The 16,663-nt window shown below is 40.4% G+C and overlaps 1 protein-coding gene across 1 annotated transcript; it reads left to right on the top strand.

Annotated features, from left to right (window-relative positions):
* The first annotated feature begins 1,427 nt into the window (after positions 1-1,427).
* LOC109074484 (glycogen phosphorylase, liver form-like) lies at positions 1,428-16,314 on the top strand. Its single transcript, XM_042769606.1, has 20 exons — positions 1,428-1,717; positions 3,380-3,481; positions 3,555-3,633; positions 3,766-3,869; positions 4,475-4,609; positions 4,694-4,805; positions 5,301-5,383; positions 5,583-5,720; positions 5,941-6,033; positions 12,258-12,359; positions 12,600-12,763; positions 12,845-12,959; positions 13,052-13,153; positions 13,244-13,391; positions 13,574-13,632; positions 14,205-14,346; positions 14,431-14,638; positions 14,740-14,874; positions 14,949-15,015; positions 15,943-16,314. Exons 1-20 carry the CDS (start codon positions 1,475-1,477, stop codon positions 16,129-16,131), a joined length of 2,520 nt encoding a protein of 839 aa, XP_042625540.1. The 5' UTR covers positions 1,428-1,474; the 3' UTR covers positions 16,132-16,314.
* Positions 16,315-16,663: the final 349 nt, after the last annotated feature.

Here is a 16,663-nt window from a genome sequence, read left to right as displayed (position 1 = left end):
ATTTTTGGAATATGAAAATATGAAAATTGATGAGTGAATTTACTTTAAAATACATTCTAAATAGCTCTGGATGTTCCCCTTACTTGAATATATCTTATAGATGAAAACACACATTTGTAAAATATTCAATCATAGTCATAAATAGTAAGAACCTGAAGTTTCTGAAATAAAGAAGCAGATGAAGTATATGCTTTTGATCGGGTTGTAGTCCTAACAAAATGCTTCTGAAGGATAAAACTGTTTTGAAGAGAAGTAGGGAAAGTACTCGACCAAACTATATTACAATATGAAAGATATAGATAAATTAAACTATAGTAAACCGTAAGAAGACATTAACAAGATGAAATAGTAACAAGATGCCTAAGCCTCCTTAATACTGGTAGATTTATGTATTTGACCGCTCACGTAATCAGCTTGTTCCCTCCAACTCAAAGTCTCATCAACAAAAACTCCCGAGAATTTTGTAGAGGCACCTCAATTGACTCAATTGTAATTTTTCATAAAGGGTATTATTTTTTACCACTAAAAATAATAAAATTAGATTTTATATTTAAAGATAATTAGTTTTAAATGAAACTAATTAGCGATAGCAATTAGACCATCATTTGCATTCTTAATCAATTAATTGAAATTTAAGTGAGAGAGAACTAAGGTTGTGTTGTCAGCAAACATTACTGGACTAAGAATATTTGAAACATTCGACAAGTCATTTATATAAATAAGAAATAGTAATTGTCTAAGTATGGACCCCTGAGGAACCCCACAGAGTAATCTTGCTTTGCTATAATATCAACCATTAAATATTAAAATTGTATAATTTTTTTATCAGTTTATTTATCAATTAAAAACTGTATCAAGTTTTTGACAGGTCTAAAAAAAAATGCTATAAGTAAATTCTTGATTTTCAAATGCAAGGGTAACCTTGTCAATCAGGTGAAGCAAAGTCTTTTTTTCTGAATACATATTGATGTTTGTAAAGAATAGACTGAATCTATGTGAAAAATAATCAGTATATATACTATTTTTTTCTAAAATGTTTGAGAATCATGGCAAAACAGATTTTAAAAATTCATTCAATTTGTGAGCTATGTCAAATGGATTATTAAACAAACGTGTCGCCATCCACAACGTCTAAAGGTAGCTCTGAAGTAGTCTTTTCTCTTTGAAGCCGTAAAAAAAATCTAAACTAATTAAAATTAAATTAATTAAAATTAAAGTAATTAAAAAACTGTAAACATGTTCATCATAGAAAATGTGCATTCAAGTGACTGTGTGAGCTGCATTATTATGTATTTTGGAAAGAATTTTTAACGTCAAGACATTGATCAAAAAAAAAAAAGGTTCAATAAGTCAAATGAGAGAGAGACAGACAGACAGACAGACAGAGAGACACTTTCTGCTCCTCCCTCTGTGCCTCCTATAAAAATATGGGGCTTGTGACGACAGGCGCTCGGTGTAACCGGTGATCTTCAGGATGGCGACTCCTCTAACGGACCAGGAGAAGCGCAAGCAGATCAGCATCAGAGGGATCGTCGGTGTGGAGAATGTGGCAGAGCTGAAGCAGGGCTTCAACCGGCACCTGCACTTCACGCTGGTCAAAGACAGAAACGTCGCGACGCCGCGGGATTATTATTTCGCGCTCGCGCACACGGTGCGTGATCACCTGGTGGGCCGCTGGATCCGAACACAGCAGTTCTACTATGAGGCCGACCCGAAGGTGAGTGCAGAAAAAACAAACAAACAAAAAGTCTTAAATAAAGTTCTGGTGATAACTTTTGTTTGAAACTTTTAGCCACAGCTAAAATTAATTATCGAAATGTAATTTGGAAAAATTGGATTTACATTAATAAGACAAATATTTTCATTTAAACTCACTGTTGTAGTGAAGCTGTCAGTCTGGTAAATTAAGTCTGATGTAGGGGTTGGCGATATGGTAAAAATATATCAGAAAATAACGATTCACGATTTTATGATGATTCTTTTTCATGGTTTTACTATTTTGCAAGTTGTCTGAGCAGTACAGCCCAATTTCCATATTTTAAAAACAAAACCTTACAAGATAAAAATATAAAATAAAAAAGAATAGCAGACGTTTAGGCTAAAGTGGGCAAAAATAATAACATAAGATACACATTACAAATACACATGATATACAAATAAGACAAACAGTGTTTTATTTTTCAGGTAGGCCTACAGTAGGTGATTTTAGCAGTAGCAGTCAAGAAATTGAAAACAATAAAATGCTGGGTTGTTTCAACCCAAATTTGGGTCAAATATGGTCGAACCCAACTTTTGGGTTAAAATTTTAATTTCAAAATTTAACCCAACAGCTGGGTTAGTCGATATTTGATCCAAAATTGGGTTGAAAAAAACCGGGATTTTTTAGAGTGAATATAAAATAAAATATAAAAATAAAACACTATAAACACTTCACTGTATAAATTATAGATTCATATTAAAGCAACTGTATAAAAGTTTTTCAGTCAAGGGCAGTGAGTGATATTTCTCTTTGTTTTTTGTTGTTTAATTAACATTAAAGGAATAGTTCACCCAAAAATGAAAATTCTGTTGTCATTAACTCATTTTCAAGTCGTTTTAATCCTGAATTAATTTCTTCTGTTGAACATAAAAGTTATTTTGAACCAATCAGTTACTATCAAAGGCAATGGGGACAAGCAACTGTTTGGTCACCCACATTCTTCAAAATATATATTTTTTTGTGTTCAGCACAAAAGAAAAATTAATACGGGTATGGGACAGCATGAGAGTAAATAATGACAGAATTTTAATTTTGGGGTGAACTATTGTTTAATGACAAGCGGCAGCATGTTAAGTATTATTAGTCTGCTGTTGCTTTAAGACACACATCTAATATACAGGCACGCATCCGTTTTCCTCAACTGTTTTCTTTCACTTTAGACATAACCAACTGTGTTTATATGTAAACCTTGGGTGTTTTTGAGAGTATTCGTGCAGTCTGACTCGAAAGATAACTTAGTCCAATTATCAGGCTCTGTTTGACAGGCTTTTAGTGTGCATGCACTGTTTCAACCATTATGTTTCAACGTGTAAAGTGTAAGATTATTGTTTTTTAATTTTTGAAACGTAATACATAACATGCAAGTTTTTATGGACTCAAATAATAAAATAAAAAATAATAATAAAAAAATATTTTAATGTATTTATTGTTGTTTCCTGTCATAAATTCATAAAAATTTTAAACTTCTTTTGTAAATGATTTTTTTACAATTATGCACAGATTATTTAAAATCACTATCATATGAAAAATATTTTGGCATAATTTGCACCCAATGCATAATGCAAGAATGCTTATTTATTTATTTATTTTGTGTGTTCTATATATTTCTGTGTGCTTCAGCGCGTATATTACCTGTCACTGGAGTTCTACATGGGCAGGGCGCTCCAGAACACCATGATTAATCTAGGTCTGCAGAACGCCTGTGATGAGGCTATCTACCAGGTGAGAGAGGACTAAACACTTGTCCATCCATCTGTGTGTCTGGCTTTCTGTAAATCTCTCTTTTTCCTTTTAGCTGGGGTTGGATATGGAGGATCTGGAAGAGATGGAAGAAGATGCCGGATTAGGCAACGGAGGGCTGGGAAGATTAGCAGGTCTCTCTTTCTCTCTCTCTCTCTCTCACACACACACACACACACACACACACACACACACACACACTCTATACAAATAATATACCATAATATAAGTTAGCAATATTAACTGTGTGTGTGCACAATCCACAGCTTGTTTTCTTGACTCCATGGCGACTCTGGGTCTGGCTGCTTATGGATATGGGATTCGATATGAGTATGGAATCTTCAACCAGAAAATCAAAGATGGCTGGCAGGTGAATTAATTTACACAGATTTCCTTAATTTATGCATGAAGTTCCAATATGCAAACTTCTGATGTCCTAATACAATTAGCTATAGTAGTTCTGACCCATATAGCAAAAATATATTTTTAGGTAAAATTATATATTTTTAAATATATTTCGGAATACAAATAAAGTGTCAAAAGTTTTCCTATTTAAATATATATATTTTCTGTGGTTGTACTTTTTAATATATTTTTAATCTATATATATATTCCATTTCCACAACATTTTGGGTACTCTGCTATTTGAAATACTTGTAGGACACTGTCTACATAAAAATCAGTGTATATGGGCCAGGAGTTCACTGCATTTGTGGTCACTGGCCTGGTGCATGTGAGCTTGTCACAGAGCTGATAATACTGGACCAATAGGGATCTTGTGCCAGCAGTAGTAGGCTGATAAGAAACAGCAGCTCGATTTATTTGCAGAAGGACAGTGATAATGGTGTGTTTGTGCAGTGAAAATGCTCATTTTAAAAAATGGACACATTTGAACCTTAACCTGCCCTAGATTTGAGTACTATTCCCTCCAGTGCAGATGTTCTCTTTCATCATAGCTATATCACTGTCTATTAGTTTGAAGAGGCGGATGATTGGTTGAGGTACGGGAACCCCTGGGAGAAAGCCCGTCCTGAGTTCATGCTGCCCGTGCATTTCTATGGCCGTGTGGAGGAAGAGGATGGGAAGGAGCCGAAATGGGTCAATACACAGGTATCAACACAGTTACATGAATAAATACACACTAACAAGATAACGGTACCCTGGCCAGGTTTGTAATGCATGTTTGTGGTATAGGTGGTCCTGGCCATGCCGTACGACACGCCAATCCCTGGATACATGAACAACACGGTGAACACTATGCGCTTGTGGTCTGCACGCGCACCCAACGACTTCAACCTGCGAGACTGTGAGTCATTCACACAACAGAACAGATTACCAATCCATATTAACTGCAGACATTTATGTGATTATATATAAGACAAACACAATAAAAGCCATTTTTAACTAAAGTCAGCTTCAAAATTAAAATGTACCCCACCCCATTTCCTGGTCTTATTGTGAACGATTCATGTCTGTTTTCAGTTTTAAGCAGCATTTATCAATTCAAAATGGAATCTAATTAATGTTAAATATTAAATTGAACTAATTTAAATTACTATCAAATATTAACCAGTCAATTTAACCAGTATTTAACTATTTGAAGTGGAAATTACTATTAAATTAAATTAAAATTTCTATTAAATATTAAATATAAAATAAAATATATATAATTTATTTTTTTTTTTGTAATATATATTTTTAGTAACCCTGACCTGCGCAATTTCTTCAGACACCTGAAATCAGTGCCACCGGAATTTATATGGATTAATTCAATGACGGATGTTTTGTTTTCTTTTCACAGTTAATGTTGGTGATTACATTCAGGCAGTTTTGGACCGCAACTTAGCAGAAAACATTTCCCGCGTACTCTATCCAAATGACAATGTAAGTTTTTTCACCCTTTTTCTCTGTGTGCTCAGGCACATTGAAGTTTTAATGGCTTTTCTGCATTTAAACTGTATTAATCTGCATTAGTTATTGTGTGCAGAAAATTAGGTTTCAATTATCCAGTGTAGCCCAAACACACTCTCCATTATGCAATTTTGTAGTTTGACACTGACACTGGAATTTGTGGGTGTTGTAGTTCTTTGAAGGAAAGGAGCTGCGGTTGAAGCAGGAATATTTTGTGGTGGCAGCGACTTTACAAGATGTGATTCGGCGCTTTAAGACTTCAAAGAAGAACTGCTCTGGACCGTTGTCATTTGACAGCTTCCCTGATAAGGTCTGTTTTTGCTATACACTTTACACTAAACATCTCACTCGACCTGAAACAAGCATTCCACACTGTAATTCTGCAGGCACTTACCACCCATGCTAGTCACTACATTAGTGCTTTGCATTATGTAATGAACTTTTAAGTAATGTACTTGTGTGATTCTGCATGCATGTGTGTGTGTGTGTGTGTGTGTGTGTGTGTGTGTGTGTGTGTGTGTGTGTGTCAGGTTGCCATCCAGTTGAATGATACTCATCCTGCTATGGCCATCCCTGAGCTGATGAGGATATTTGTGGACATTGAGAAACTAGACTGGGACACAGTAAGATTTATGAATAATTCATGATTCTCAAATTTTAATAATCCTGTGACACACGCTTTTACTGACACAATAGAATAATAATGATACAACATTCATATCATACGTTTTAAATGTTTAGTATTTTTACTATTGATTTTAAGATTCAGTATTCAGTAATGTTGAAGGAGGAAATTAGAAAACAAAAATTAATATAAAATGTATAAATGAAATGTTGACATAGCCAGGCCTGAAAGCTTAAGCATATTTTAAAATGCTTTTATGAAATCATACTTATGCAATCGAAGTACTTCAAGATTAAATCAGAACAGGCTAAAGGTCTCTAAGAGGAGTTTGTAATTAATATTAGCTTGAATTAGCTTTTATTTTTAAATGTTCAGTTTTAATTTTATGTTTATACTTTTAAGTATGTTTTAATATTAATTAAGTTTTAGTTAATTAATTAACAAGTAATCTTGTTATATGCTTTTGTCATTTTTATTAGTTTTTTATTTCTATTTACAAGTTTTAGTTTTATTACATTTAGTTCTTCATCTTATTTCAGTTAGTTGCTAGGACAACATTTCTATTTTCTAATCTTATAATTAAGAATTTTTTAATGTGTAAGTCTTCTATGTAATAAATATTATTTTATTTCAGTGTAATTTTAATTATCAAAAAACATTTTTAATAGATTTAGTTGTAGTTAACAACAACAAAACTGGTTAGGATAGACTTTTTTTTTGTTTTGTACAGTCATCTTATGTCGATTTTGTCAAAGCAACATGATTACTGAAAATGAGTTTTAGATTTTTTTTTTTTTTTTTGTTGTGTTATCTTGGGGAACGCGTCTAGCGTGAGCGACTCTGAATATCGTGTGAAATCAGTCCAATGAAAGAGCGTGACGTCACGGGCGGGGTGACGTATGCGACCAGGAAGCTATAAAAGCACATGCCGCGCAGCTGGCATCAGCTTCGCGTCTTCAGCAAGCGCTCTGTGTGTGCATGTCATTCTGTCTTGTCAGTCTTATTTATTGTTGTTTGTCACTATTAGCTCCTCAAAGAGTAAGCAATAGTCAAAGTGCAAAGCTAAGATGAGACATCTGAAAGGCGAATTCAGATCAGCGTTTCAGATTGTGTGTTCCTCCCTGCCCCCTCGCTACATCACGAGTGGGGATACACACAGTCTGTGCGCGATCTGCCTGGGATCGAAGCACGCTGATTCGGCTCTTGAGGGAGCCGTCTGCCTGCACTGTGTACGGCCAGTGCGGACACTTCGATCCCGGAGGGCTTTCCTCGAGAGGGGGTCTTCGCCAGTGTTCCTCGCGGTGTTGGTCCCGCTTTCGCCGAGGCGGAGCGGCGCCTGCATTCGCTGGGTTCGCAGATAGATCTGCTGGAGGGAATGGAGACGGGCGCTGCCCTATCTCCTACCTCACCCGCCAGATCTGCCTGATCTCTTGGTTCGGAAGCCCGCGCTGCGGTCCTTCCACCCGAGTAACGGCCGCGACGCACCGCCTTTCTTTCTCCGAGGAGATTGACACGGAGGGCGTCGATGAGTTCGCAGTTACACAAACATCAGCTGCATAAACCTCAGTTGCACAGACATCAGTTTCACAAGCACATTATGCCTAAACTTTATAACGAGCAGCATTAATGAGGAGCGCAGCTCGCGCAGTCAGCTCGCGGGAAAAATAAGGGGGCTGACTGTGCTTCTCGCATATCTGGGGACGGGCTGGAGACGGCTTTTCCTATCTCACCCGTGTTCCCTAGATTTAGAGTTCGTTCTCGAGGCTCGGAAGCCCGCGCTGCGGTTCCTTCCCCCTCTGACCGTGAACTCGCAGCTGCAGCTATTTATCTCCGAGGAGATTAATATTGTTTGTGTGACTAAGCGGCTCGCGCGCTGCCGAGGCAACGCGTATATGACATCACTTTCAGTTTTGATGTGAATTTTACCAAACCAGACCGTGTTTACTAGTCTGATTGGTTAGCTGCATTTAATTATGAGGAATTAAATTCAGTATTTATCTGACTTTGAGAAGTTAGATATGAATTGTATCACAAGCCAGACCGTGTTTACTTGTCTGATTGTTTGGCTCCATTTAATATTGAGGAATTAAATGAGGCATTTATCTGACTGAGAGAAGTTAGATATATAATTTTTTGATTCTTGATCTGAATCTTACCACGCCAGACCATGTATACTTGTCTGGTTGTTTAGCTGCATTTAATTCTGAGGAATTAAATTCAGTGTTTACCTGACTTTGAGAAGTCTGATTATATATCACTTTCGATATGAATTGTATCACAATCCAGACCGTGTATACTTGTCTGATTGTGTGACTGCATTAAATTCTGAGGAATATAATGACATTTATCTCACTTTGAGAGTTATATATACTGGAGGGGCTGCTGGGCGGGAGCAGCCCTCTCTGTGTACCGTCTCCTCATGTAGGGAGGCACAGAATCAGAGTGTTGCCGCCCGCGCTCCCCCGTGTCGGGACCGGTGGCTGAAGCAACGCTCTGGGCCAGGGTTTCCCATCCTAAGCCGGATCTGAGGGCCGTGCTTTAGGCTGGGAGGTCCTCGGCTAAGAAGTCCTGACACATCGGTCACGACTGCAGAGGGCGACCCCTACTGGGTTAGAGTGGTGTTTACACGCATTACACGGTGCCCGTCTCTCCTCAGTGCCCTCGGGAAGTCGATCTGCCAACCCTGCCAGAGCTCCAGGGCGCAGCGGTTTCCAGCGAGCGCTGCTCTCAGTTTCTTCCGCCCGCGAGCGTAGCGGTGCTGAGAGGCTCGCAACCCCTTCGGGGGTCTCTAAAGTAGTTAGATCAGCTGCTGGGAATGGTGTTCTACTTCAGGCGCCGATTTAGCTGCCTCAGTTACACCAGAGGTCCGTCTCGAGAGACTGATTCCCTTAATGGATCATTTAGCAGCAGTTGAATGACTGCCAGATGTATCTCAAATGGGTCCTGCATATGACAATAAGGCTATTGCTTTTAGTTTGGCTCTTACCGCCGAAATTCAACAGGGTTATTCCGACGTTGGTCGGACCCGAGCAGGCTCTGGTTACGGAACAAAAAGTGAATACCCTATTAGAGAAGGAGGCCATTGAGGTGGTCTCTCCTCAAGACAGGGAATCCGGGGTTTTACAGCCGGTATTTCACAAGTTCCAAGGAAGGATGAGGGGGTTGCATCCAATCATAGATCTACGTCAGTTAAATCGCTCAGTTATGAGGCTGAAGTTCAAACTGCTTATTCTAAAGCATGTTGTACCACAAATCAGGTCTGAGGACTGGTTTGTTATGACAGATCTCAAAGACGCATACTTCCATGTCTTCATCCTTCCACAACACAGGAAGTTTCTGAGGTTCGCTTTTGGGGGCGTAGTGTACCAATATTGAGTACTTCCGTCCAGCCTTGAACTCTCACCCAGCACGTTTACGAAGTGCGTGGATGCTGCTCAAATGGCTCCACTGCGACTGCGGGGCATCCGCATACTAAATTATATCAACGATTGGTTGATTTTAGCTCAATCAGAGCAGATGGCGGTTCGACATCGAGATGTCGTTCTTGCCCACATGGGGGAGCTGGGGTTTGAGACTGAACGCCAAGAAGAGTGTACTTTCTCCAGTTCAGAGAACCACCTATCTAGGCGTAGTATGGGATTCGACCACGATGCAGGCACGATTGTCCCCTGCTCGTATCGAGTCAATCCTCATCTCAGTCGAGAGAGTCAAAGAAGGCCAGTCACTCACTGTCAAACAATTTCAGAGATTGTTGGGTCTGATGGCAGCTGCGTCCAACGTTTTACCTCTTGGCCTGCTGTACATGAGACCCCTACAGTGGTGGCTCAAGACCAAGGGATTTTCCCCGAGGGGCAATCCACTTCGAACTATCAAGGTCACGCGGCGCTGCCTCCGTGCCTTAGACATGTGGAAGAAACCTTGGTCCTTGAATCAGGGCCCGGTGCTGGGAGCTCCTGGTCGCCGTGTTACACTAGCGACGGATGCATCCCTCACTGGTTGGGGTGCGGTCATGAGTGGCCACCCTGCCCGCGGTCTGTGGAGCGGTCGCCATTCTACATGGCATATCAGTTGTCTAGAGATGCTAGCTGTGCATCAAGCATTAAAATATTCCTCCCAGACCTGAGAGGTCACCATGTGTTGGTGCGCACCGACAACACAGCGGTGGTCTCTTATATCAACCAGCAGGGAGGTCTGCGTTTGTGCCCCTTGTACAAGCTGGCACACCAGACCCTTCTGTGGTCCCAGGATAAACTCCTCTAGCTCAGAGCAGTATATTTTCCTGGGAGGTTGAATGTTGGAGCAGACATACTGTTGAGACAGGGGCCGAGGCCCGGGGATTGGAGGCTTCACCCTGAGGTGGTGAAGCAGATATGGAGAGTTTTTGGACCTCTTTGCGACTCAAGAGACATCGCAATGTTCCCTCTGGTTCTCTCTAGTTCATCCAGCTCCCCTGGGACTGGACGCTATGGTACAGACCTGGCTGAGGCTTCGTCTGTACGCATTTCCCCCTATTGCTCTGCTCCGGGAGTTCTGGCGAGAGTACGCCGGAACGGGGTCCGTCTATTGTTAGTAGCCCCGTTCTGGCCGGGCCGAGTATGGTTCGCAGATTTGGTCTCGCTCCTCGACGGCTCTCCTTGGGAGATACCGATCAGGACAGACCTACTCTCACAGGCGCAGGGCACGATAATTCACCCTCGCCCGGAGCTGTGGAAGCTGTGTGTGTGGCCCCTGAGGGGGCGCAGTTCATAGCATCCGGTCTCTCAACCGAGGTTGTTGAGACCCTCCTCCAATCCAGAGCTCCCTCAACGAGGAAACTGTACGCCCTGAGGTGGAAACCCTTCACCTCATGGTGCAGAGACCGCCAGCTAGATCCAGTAAACTGCCCAGTTGGTACAGTTCTGGAGTTCCTACAGGCCAGGCTCTCTGCAGGGTTGACCCACTCCACGCTGAAGGTCTACGTGGCGGCCATTGCGGACTACCACGCCCTTCTCGATGGTCAGTCTTTGGGAAGACACCCATTAGTTACACGTTTCCTCCGCGGTGCGCTGAGGCTGAGACTTCCAGTACGGTCCCCGTATTCCCCCGTGGGACTTGGTTGTGGTGCTAGAGGCGTTGTGCAGACCTCCATTTGAGCCTATTCAAGATATCTCAGACAGACATCTGACACTTAAAACCGCCTTTCTGTTGGCCATTACCTCTCTGAGGAGAGTAGGAGACTTGCAGGCCCTCTCAGTGGCCCCTACTTATCTGGACTTTGCACCTGGTATGACCAAAGCGTTCATATACCCTCGAGCGGGATATGTTCCTAAGGTCCCCTCTGGCACCCCACAACCTGTAGTGCTGCAGGCTTTCTGTCCTCCTCCCTTCGGGAGCCCGACCAAGAGAAGCTAAATTGTATGTGTCCAGTTCGAGCACTGGACGCATACGTCCACAGAGCTGCCCTGTGGAGAAAAACAGACCAATTGCTTGTATGCTATGGTCCCCCCAAGAGGGGTTCTCCTGCTTCTAAGCAGTCTATTAGTCGTTGGATAGTCGAGGCTATCAACGCCACCTATGAGTCCTCTGGTCGTCCCCCGCTGTTGGGAGCCAAGGCTCACTCCACACAGGGTATGGCGGCCTCCAAGGCCTTTTTCGCAGGTGTTTCCATGCTGGACATCTGCAATGCTGCGGGGTGGTCCACGCCCTCTACATTCACAAGATTTTATGGCTTAGACATGCCGGTCACTCCAGGCGCATCCGTCCTCTCGTCCTAAGCTGTGCTCTGCGGATACACACTAGGCAGGGGTTTGGTAGTCTGGCAGCGTTGGTACTCGTTCCCCAAATCGTTCGACGCAGCTCGAGTTCCTGAAGAGGAACGTCTCTAGGTTACGTATGTAACCCTAGTTCCTCGAGGGAACGAGACGCTGCGTCTCGGAGCCATACCCCAGGCACCCCTGCCGGCGCTTGCTGGTACTCGAAGCTGATGCCAGCTGCGCGGCATGTGCTTTTTATAGCTTCCTGGTCGCATACCTCACCCCGCCCGTGACGTCACGCTCTTTCATTGGACTGATTTCACACAATATTCAGAGTCGCTCACGCTAGACGCGTTCCCCAAAGCGTTCGACGCAGCGTCTCGTTCCCTCGAGGAACTAGGGTTACATACGTAACCTAGAGATGTTCCTTTTTTTTTTTGTTTTGTACAGTCATCTTATGTCGATTTTGTCAAAGCAACATGATTACTGAAATTTGCCTGAAGCTCTGGAGCGCTGGCCGGTCGAACTGATGGAGAGACTTTTACCCCGACACCTGCAAATCATATACAGGATCAACCAAATACACTTGGATGTGAGTACACTAACAGGAAACTCAGGAAAACTGCATTTACTTAATTATTAATAAGCTATTATCCAGTTGAAGACAGCTCTAATGTTCCAAATAGAGGATTTGTCAGTTTAAGTAAACTTTTGTGGACAAATTTGTCTTCAAAGTGTAGCTAAATAAACCCACATGCACACTTACGTTTAGAGCAGAAACCAAATTAATGTTTTTGTATATATATGTGTGTATGTGCGTGTGTCTTTGTAGCATATAGCATCTCTGTTTCCAGATGATATGGATCGAATCCGCAGGATGTCTCTGATCGAGGAGGAAGGGGGAAAGAGAGTAAACATGGCCCATCTTTGCATTGTGGGCTCACACAAAGTCAATGGAGTTGCAGAGATTCACTCCGACATAATCAAAAGAGACGTGTAGGCTTCTTTTTCTTGCTCTCTCACATACATACAATCCTACAATTTTTTTTTTTTAACTGACTTGAATTGATCCTTTAGATTCCGAGACTTCAGCGAGCTTGAACCGGAGAAATTTCAGAATAAAACAAATGGCATCACACCACGACGCTGGCTGCTTCTCTGCAACCCAGGACTCGCTGATCTGATTGCAGAGGTCCAACACGCACAGTGCTTTTCTCTATTTTTATAACAGATTTGTTAATTTTTCCAAAAAAAAATTCATATGCTTTGTTTGTGTGCTTATAGGCTATCGGTGAAGACTATGTGAAAGATCTAAATCATCTGCAGAAGCTGAATGATCTGGTTGACTACGACACTTTCATCCGAGATGTAGCCAAAGTCAAACAGGTTAGAAAACACACACTCCTCTCAATAAATTTGTAGATCTTATTAATCTAGGAGATAATGTCTTTTTTTGCCGTGTTTATTTGTGTGTAGGATAACAAGCTGAAGTTTGCACAGTATTTAGAGAAGGTGTACAATGTGGACATAAATCCTGCATCCATGTTTGATGTCCATGTGAAAAGAATCCATGAATACAAACGACAGCTGCTCAACTGCCTCCACGTCATCACCATGTACAACCGTATGTTCAGAAACGCAAACACATACACACACATTATTTAAGCTGTGTCATTTTATTTAATGTTTTAGACACTCCTTTAACTAAACCATGAACATTTTGTCATTATTGACTTATCTTTGGCTGACTATCTTCTCTGCAATACAAAATAAGACACTGAAGAATCTTTCCCGTTTCACACACAGGCATCAAAAGGGGCCCCATTAAACCTTTTGTACCACGGACTGTGATTATCGGTGGAAAGGTAAAACAAACAGCCTTTTCTGAACACACTCACATGGGCTGATTTGCAATATGTACATGTTCAAAAGGTTTAGGGTTAGTAAAACGATTTAACGTTTTTGAAAGAAGTCTCTTATGCTCACCAAGGCTGCATTTCTTTGATCCAAAATACTGTAAAAACAGTAATGTTGAGAAATAATATCACAATTTCTATTTAATTTTATTTAAATTTGTTGTTTTTTTTTTTTATTATATTTTTGAATTTTATTTATTATTGTTATGGTATGCTGTGTTTTATGATTCTTAAGAAATCATTCTAATATGCTGGTTTGGTGCTTAAGAAGCATTTCTCATTATTATCAGTATTTTGCTGCTTAATATTTTTGTGAAAAATGTGATACAGTTTTTTCAGGATTCTTTGATGAATAGAAAGTTCAAAAGAACAACATGTATTTGAAATAGAATTTTTCTATGTTATAAATGCCTGTATTGCAGCTTTTAATCAATTTAATGCATTCTTGCTGAACAGAAGTATTAATTTTTTTCAAAAATTTTTTAATAAGAGTGTATGATTTACTACATATGTTTATGCAGGCTGCTCCTGGATATCACATGGCAAAGATGATTATTAAGTTGATCACCTCCGTCGCTGATGTTGTGAATAACGATCCTGTGATTGGCCGTAAACTGAAGGTCATTTACCTGGAGAACTACAGAGTGTCACTGGCAGAGAAAGGTAACATACACCCTCACAGATAACATAAGTATAAGATGAGTGTATTGATGAATACATTTATGATTATGTGTGTTTTATGTGCAGTGATTCCAGCTACAGACCTGTCAGAGCAGATCTCCACTGCAGGTACAGAGGCTTCAGGGACGGGAAACATGAAGTTCATGCTGAACGGGGCGCTGACCATTGGCACTATGGATGGTGCCAACGTGGAGATGGCAGAAGAAGCCGGAGAAGAAAACCTCTTCATCTTTGGCATGAGGGTGGAAGATGTAGCAGAGATGGATAAAGAAGGGTAGGGAATGAGATGAAGAGATTATATGCATGGAAATAAATGCTGAGTAAATCTCATGCTATCTTTGAAGACATTAACAATTCCTTTGTGTGTGTGTGCAGCTATGATGCATTACAATATTATGAGAGTCTTCCAGAGCTTAAACAAGCCGTAGATCAGATTAAAAGTGGCTATTTCTCACCGAAACAGCCTGAGATGTTCAGCGACATCATCAACATGCTGTTCCATCATGATCGGTAAAACACTCACGCTTTCTTTCTCAAATTCTTGCACTGCAAACTCCCTCACGCTCTCTAAAACTGTCCTCCAGGTTTAAAGTTTTCGCAGACTACGAGTCTTACGTGAAGTGTCAAGAGAGAGTCAGCGCTCTGTATAAGGTGAACATTATCACACGGAGATTCATTTAATGTTCAACATTCATTTCATTAGTGATGGGGACTTTTGAAACAGTGAAGCTTCAAAACCTTTGCAGAACTTTTGTTTCAAATCAGTGATTTGCAGCACATATCAAACGGGCCAGGTCACAGGATTTTAGCGAATGAGGCTTTGTAATAGATGGTTTTAACTGATCTCAGGTCAGTTTAATAATGTAGATTCAGATTGAATTAAATTAATAAAATTTAATCAACATTAATTTCTAAAATTGTACAGTGATAGTTTTTAAATGGCCATCATAAAAAGTACGCCACACGGCTCCGGGGGGTTATTAATGGCCTTCTGAAGGGAATCGACGTGTTTGTGAAAGAAAAATATACATATTTAAAACTTTATTTCTGGTTATAAAGTTTCCGCTAATTGTCGTACGCACATTACACATTGACAAATGTATTCTCATGAATGTGTGGAGTACTTTTTATGATGGATTTATGCACTTTATTTTGCTTCAAAATATTGACATACACCTAGGGAAGCTTCAGGGTGATTTTCATTTTTGGGTGAACTGTCCATATGCATGTTTGTAACAGTGAATCATTTTGAGAATTAATTCAGTTGATTCAGAGTTTCTAAAAGCATTGTTTCTCCCATCACTACTTTACATTTGATTCAATGACATTCAGTGACACATCATCATTACTCATTTACTGACTCAGTTTGTTAATTGCCAGCTCCACGCTATTTTTTCTATGGTGAATTTTAAGAATCTTGTGATTTACTGAATGTGAGACTTAAAAATGATTACACGGTTCTTTTCTATGTAGCAATAGTTGACTATGGCTGTGACCATGGCTGTCATGCTCCAAAAAAAATACAAAGAGACCTTACAAGTGCAATTAAAATAGTCCATATTTCTCTGTGTTGGACAGGATCAGAGAGAGTGGACTCGGGTGGTAATTAAGAACATTGCGGCATCTGGAAAGTTCTCCAGTGACCGCTCCATTAAAGAGTACGCCACTGAGATCTGGGGAGTGGAGCCGACTGACCTGAAGATTCCTCCACCCAGCGAACCCCGTGAAGCTCTGGAGGAAACCGCTCGCACCCTGCGCAAGAACTGAACACGTCAGCACAGAGTCATAGGATCATGAGAAGACTTGTTACAGTAATTAATATAATTACTTAACTTAGTATGAATTCATTTTTAGTTTTTGCTTTTAAGTTTTTCAAATGTTCATGCATGACTTTCTAAAGGAGTGCCTTGTACTAGCAAAAAGCTCAAATAAATCTCATATTTTCATTCAGCATCTGAGTCAGTTTATTCATATAGTCTTAGTAAATATTTAGATTTTATGGAAAATGTATTAGAAAAATTAGAAAATTACTTGAGTAAACAAAGAGTGGATAAGAGGCAGAGGACAATGAGTTTCATGGGTCAACATACAGACATTCTGCACTTTTATAGTACAAATGAAAATGAAATAGTTTTACCAGAGCAAGGGCTTGCAACACCAAAGTTGTGGGTTCTATTCCAGTGAAACACAACGCTAAACAAATCACCCAGAATACACTAAGCATCCAGCAAATAAATAAATGTAATATACACAACTGTTCAATGTTTTATATTTGGGGAAAAAAGAGAAATACTGTGTG

This window comes from Cyprinus carpio, chromosome A13 (assembly GCF_018340385.1).
Source record: "Cyprinus carpio isolate SPL01 chromosome A13, ASM1834038v1, whole genome shotgun sequence".
NCBI classification, from domain to species: Eukaryota; Metazoa; Chordata; class Actinopteri; order Cypriniformes; family Cyprinidae; genus Cyprinus; species Cyprinus carpio.
Note: the sequence above shows the minus strand (reverse complement) of the source record. Positions and strands in the feature narration are given on the sequence as shown.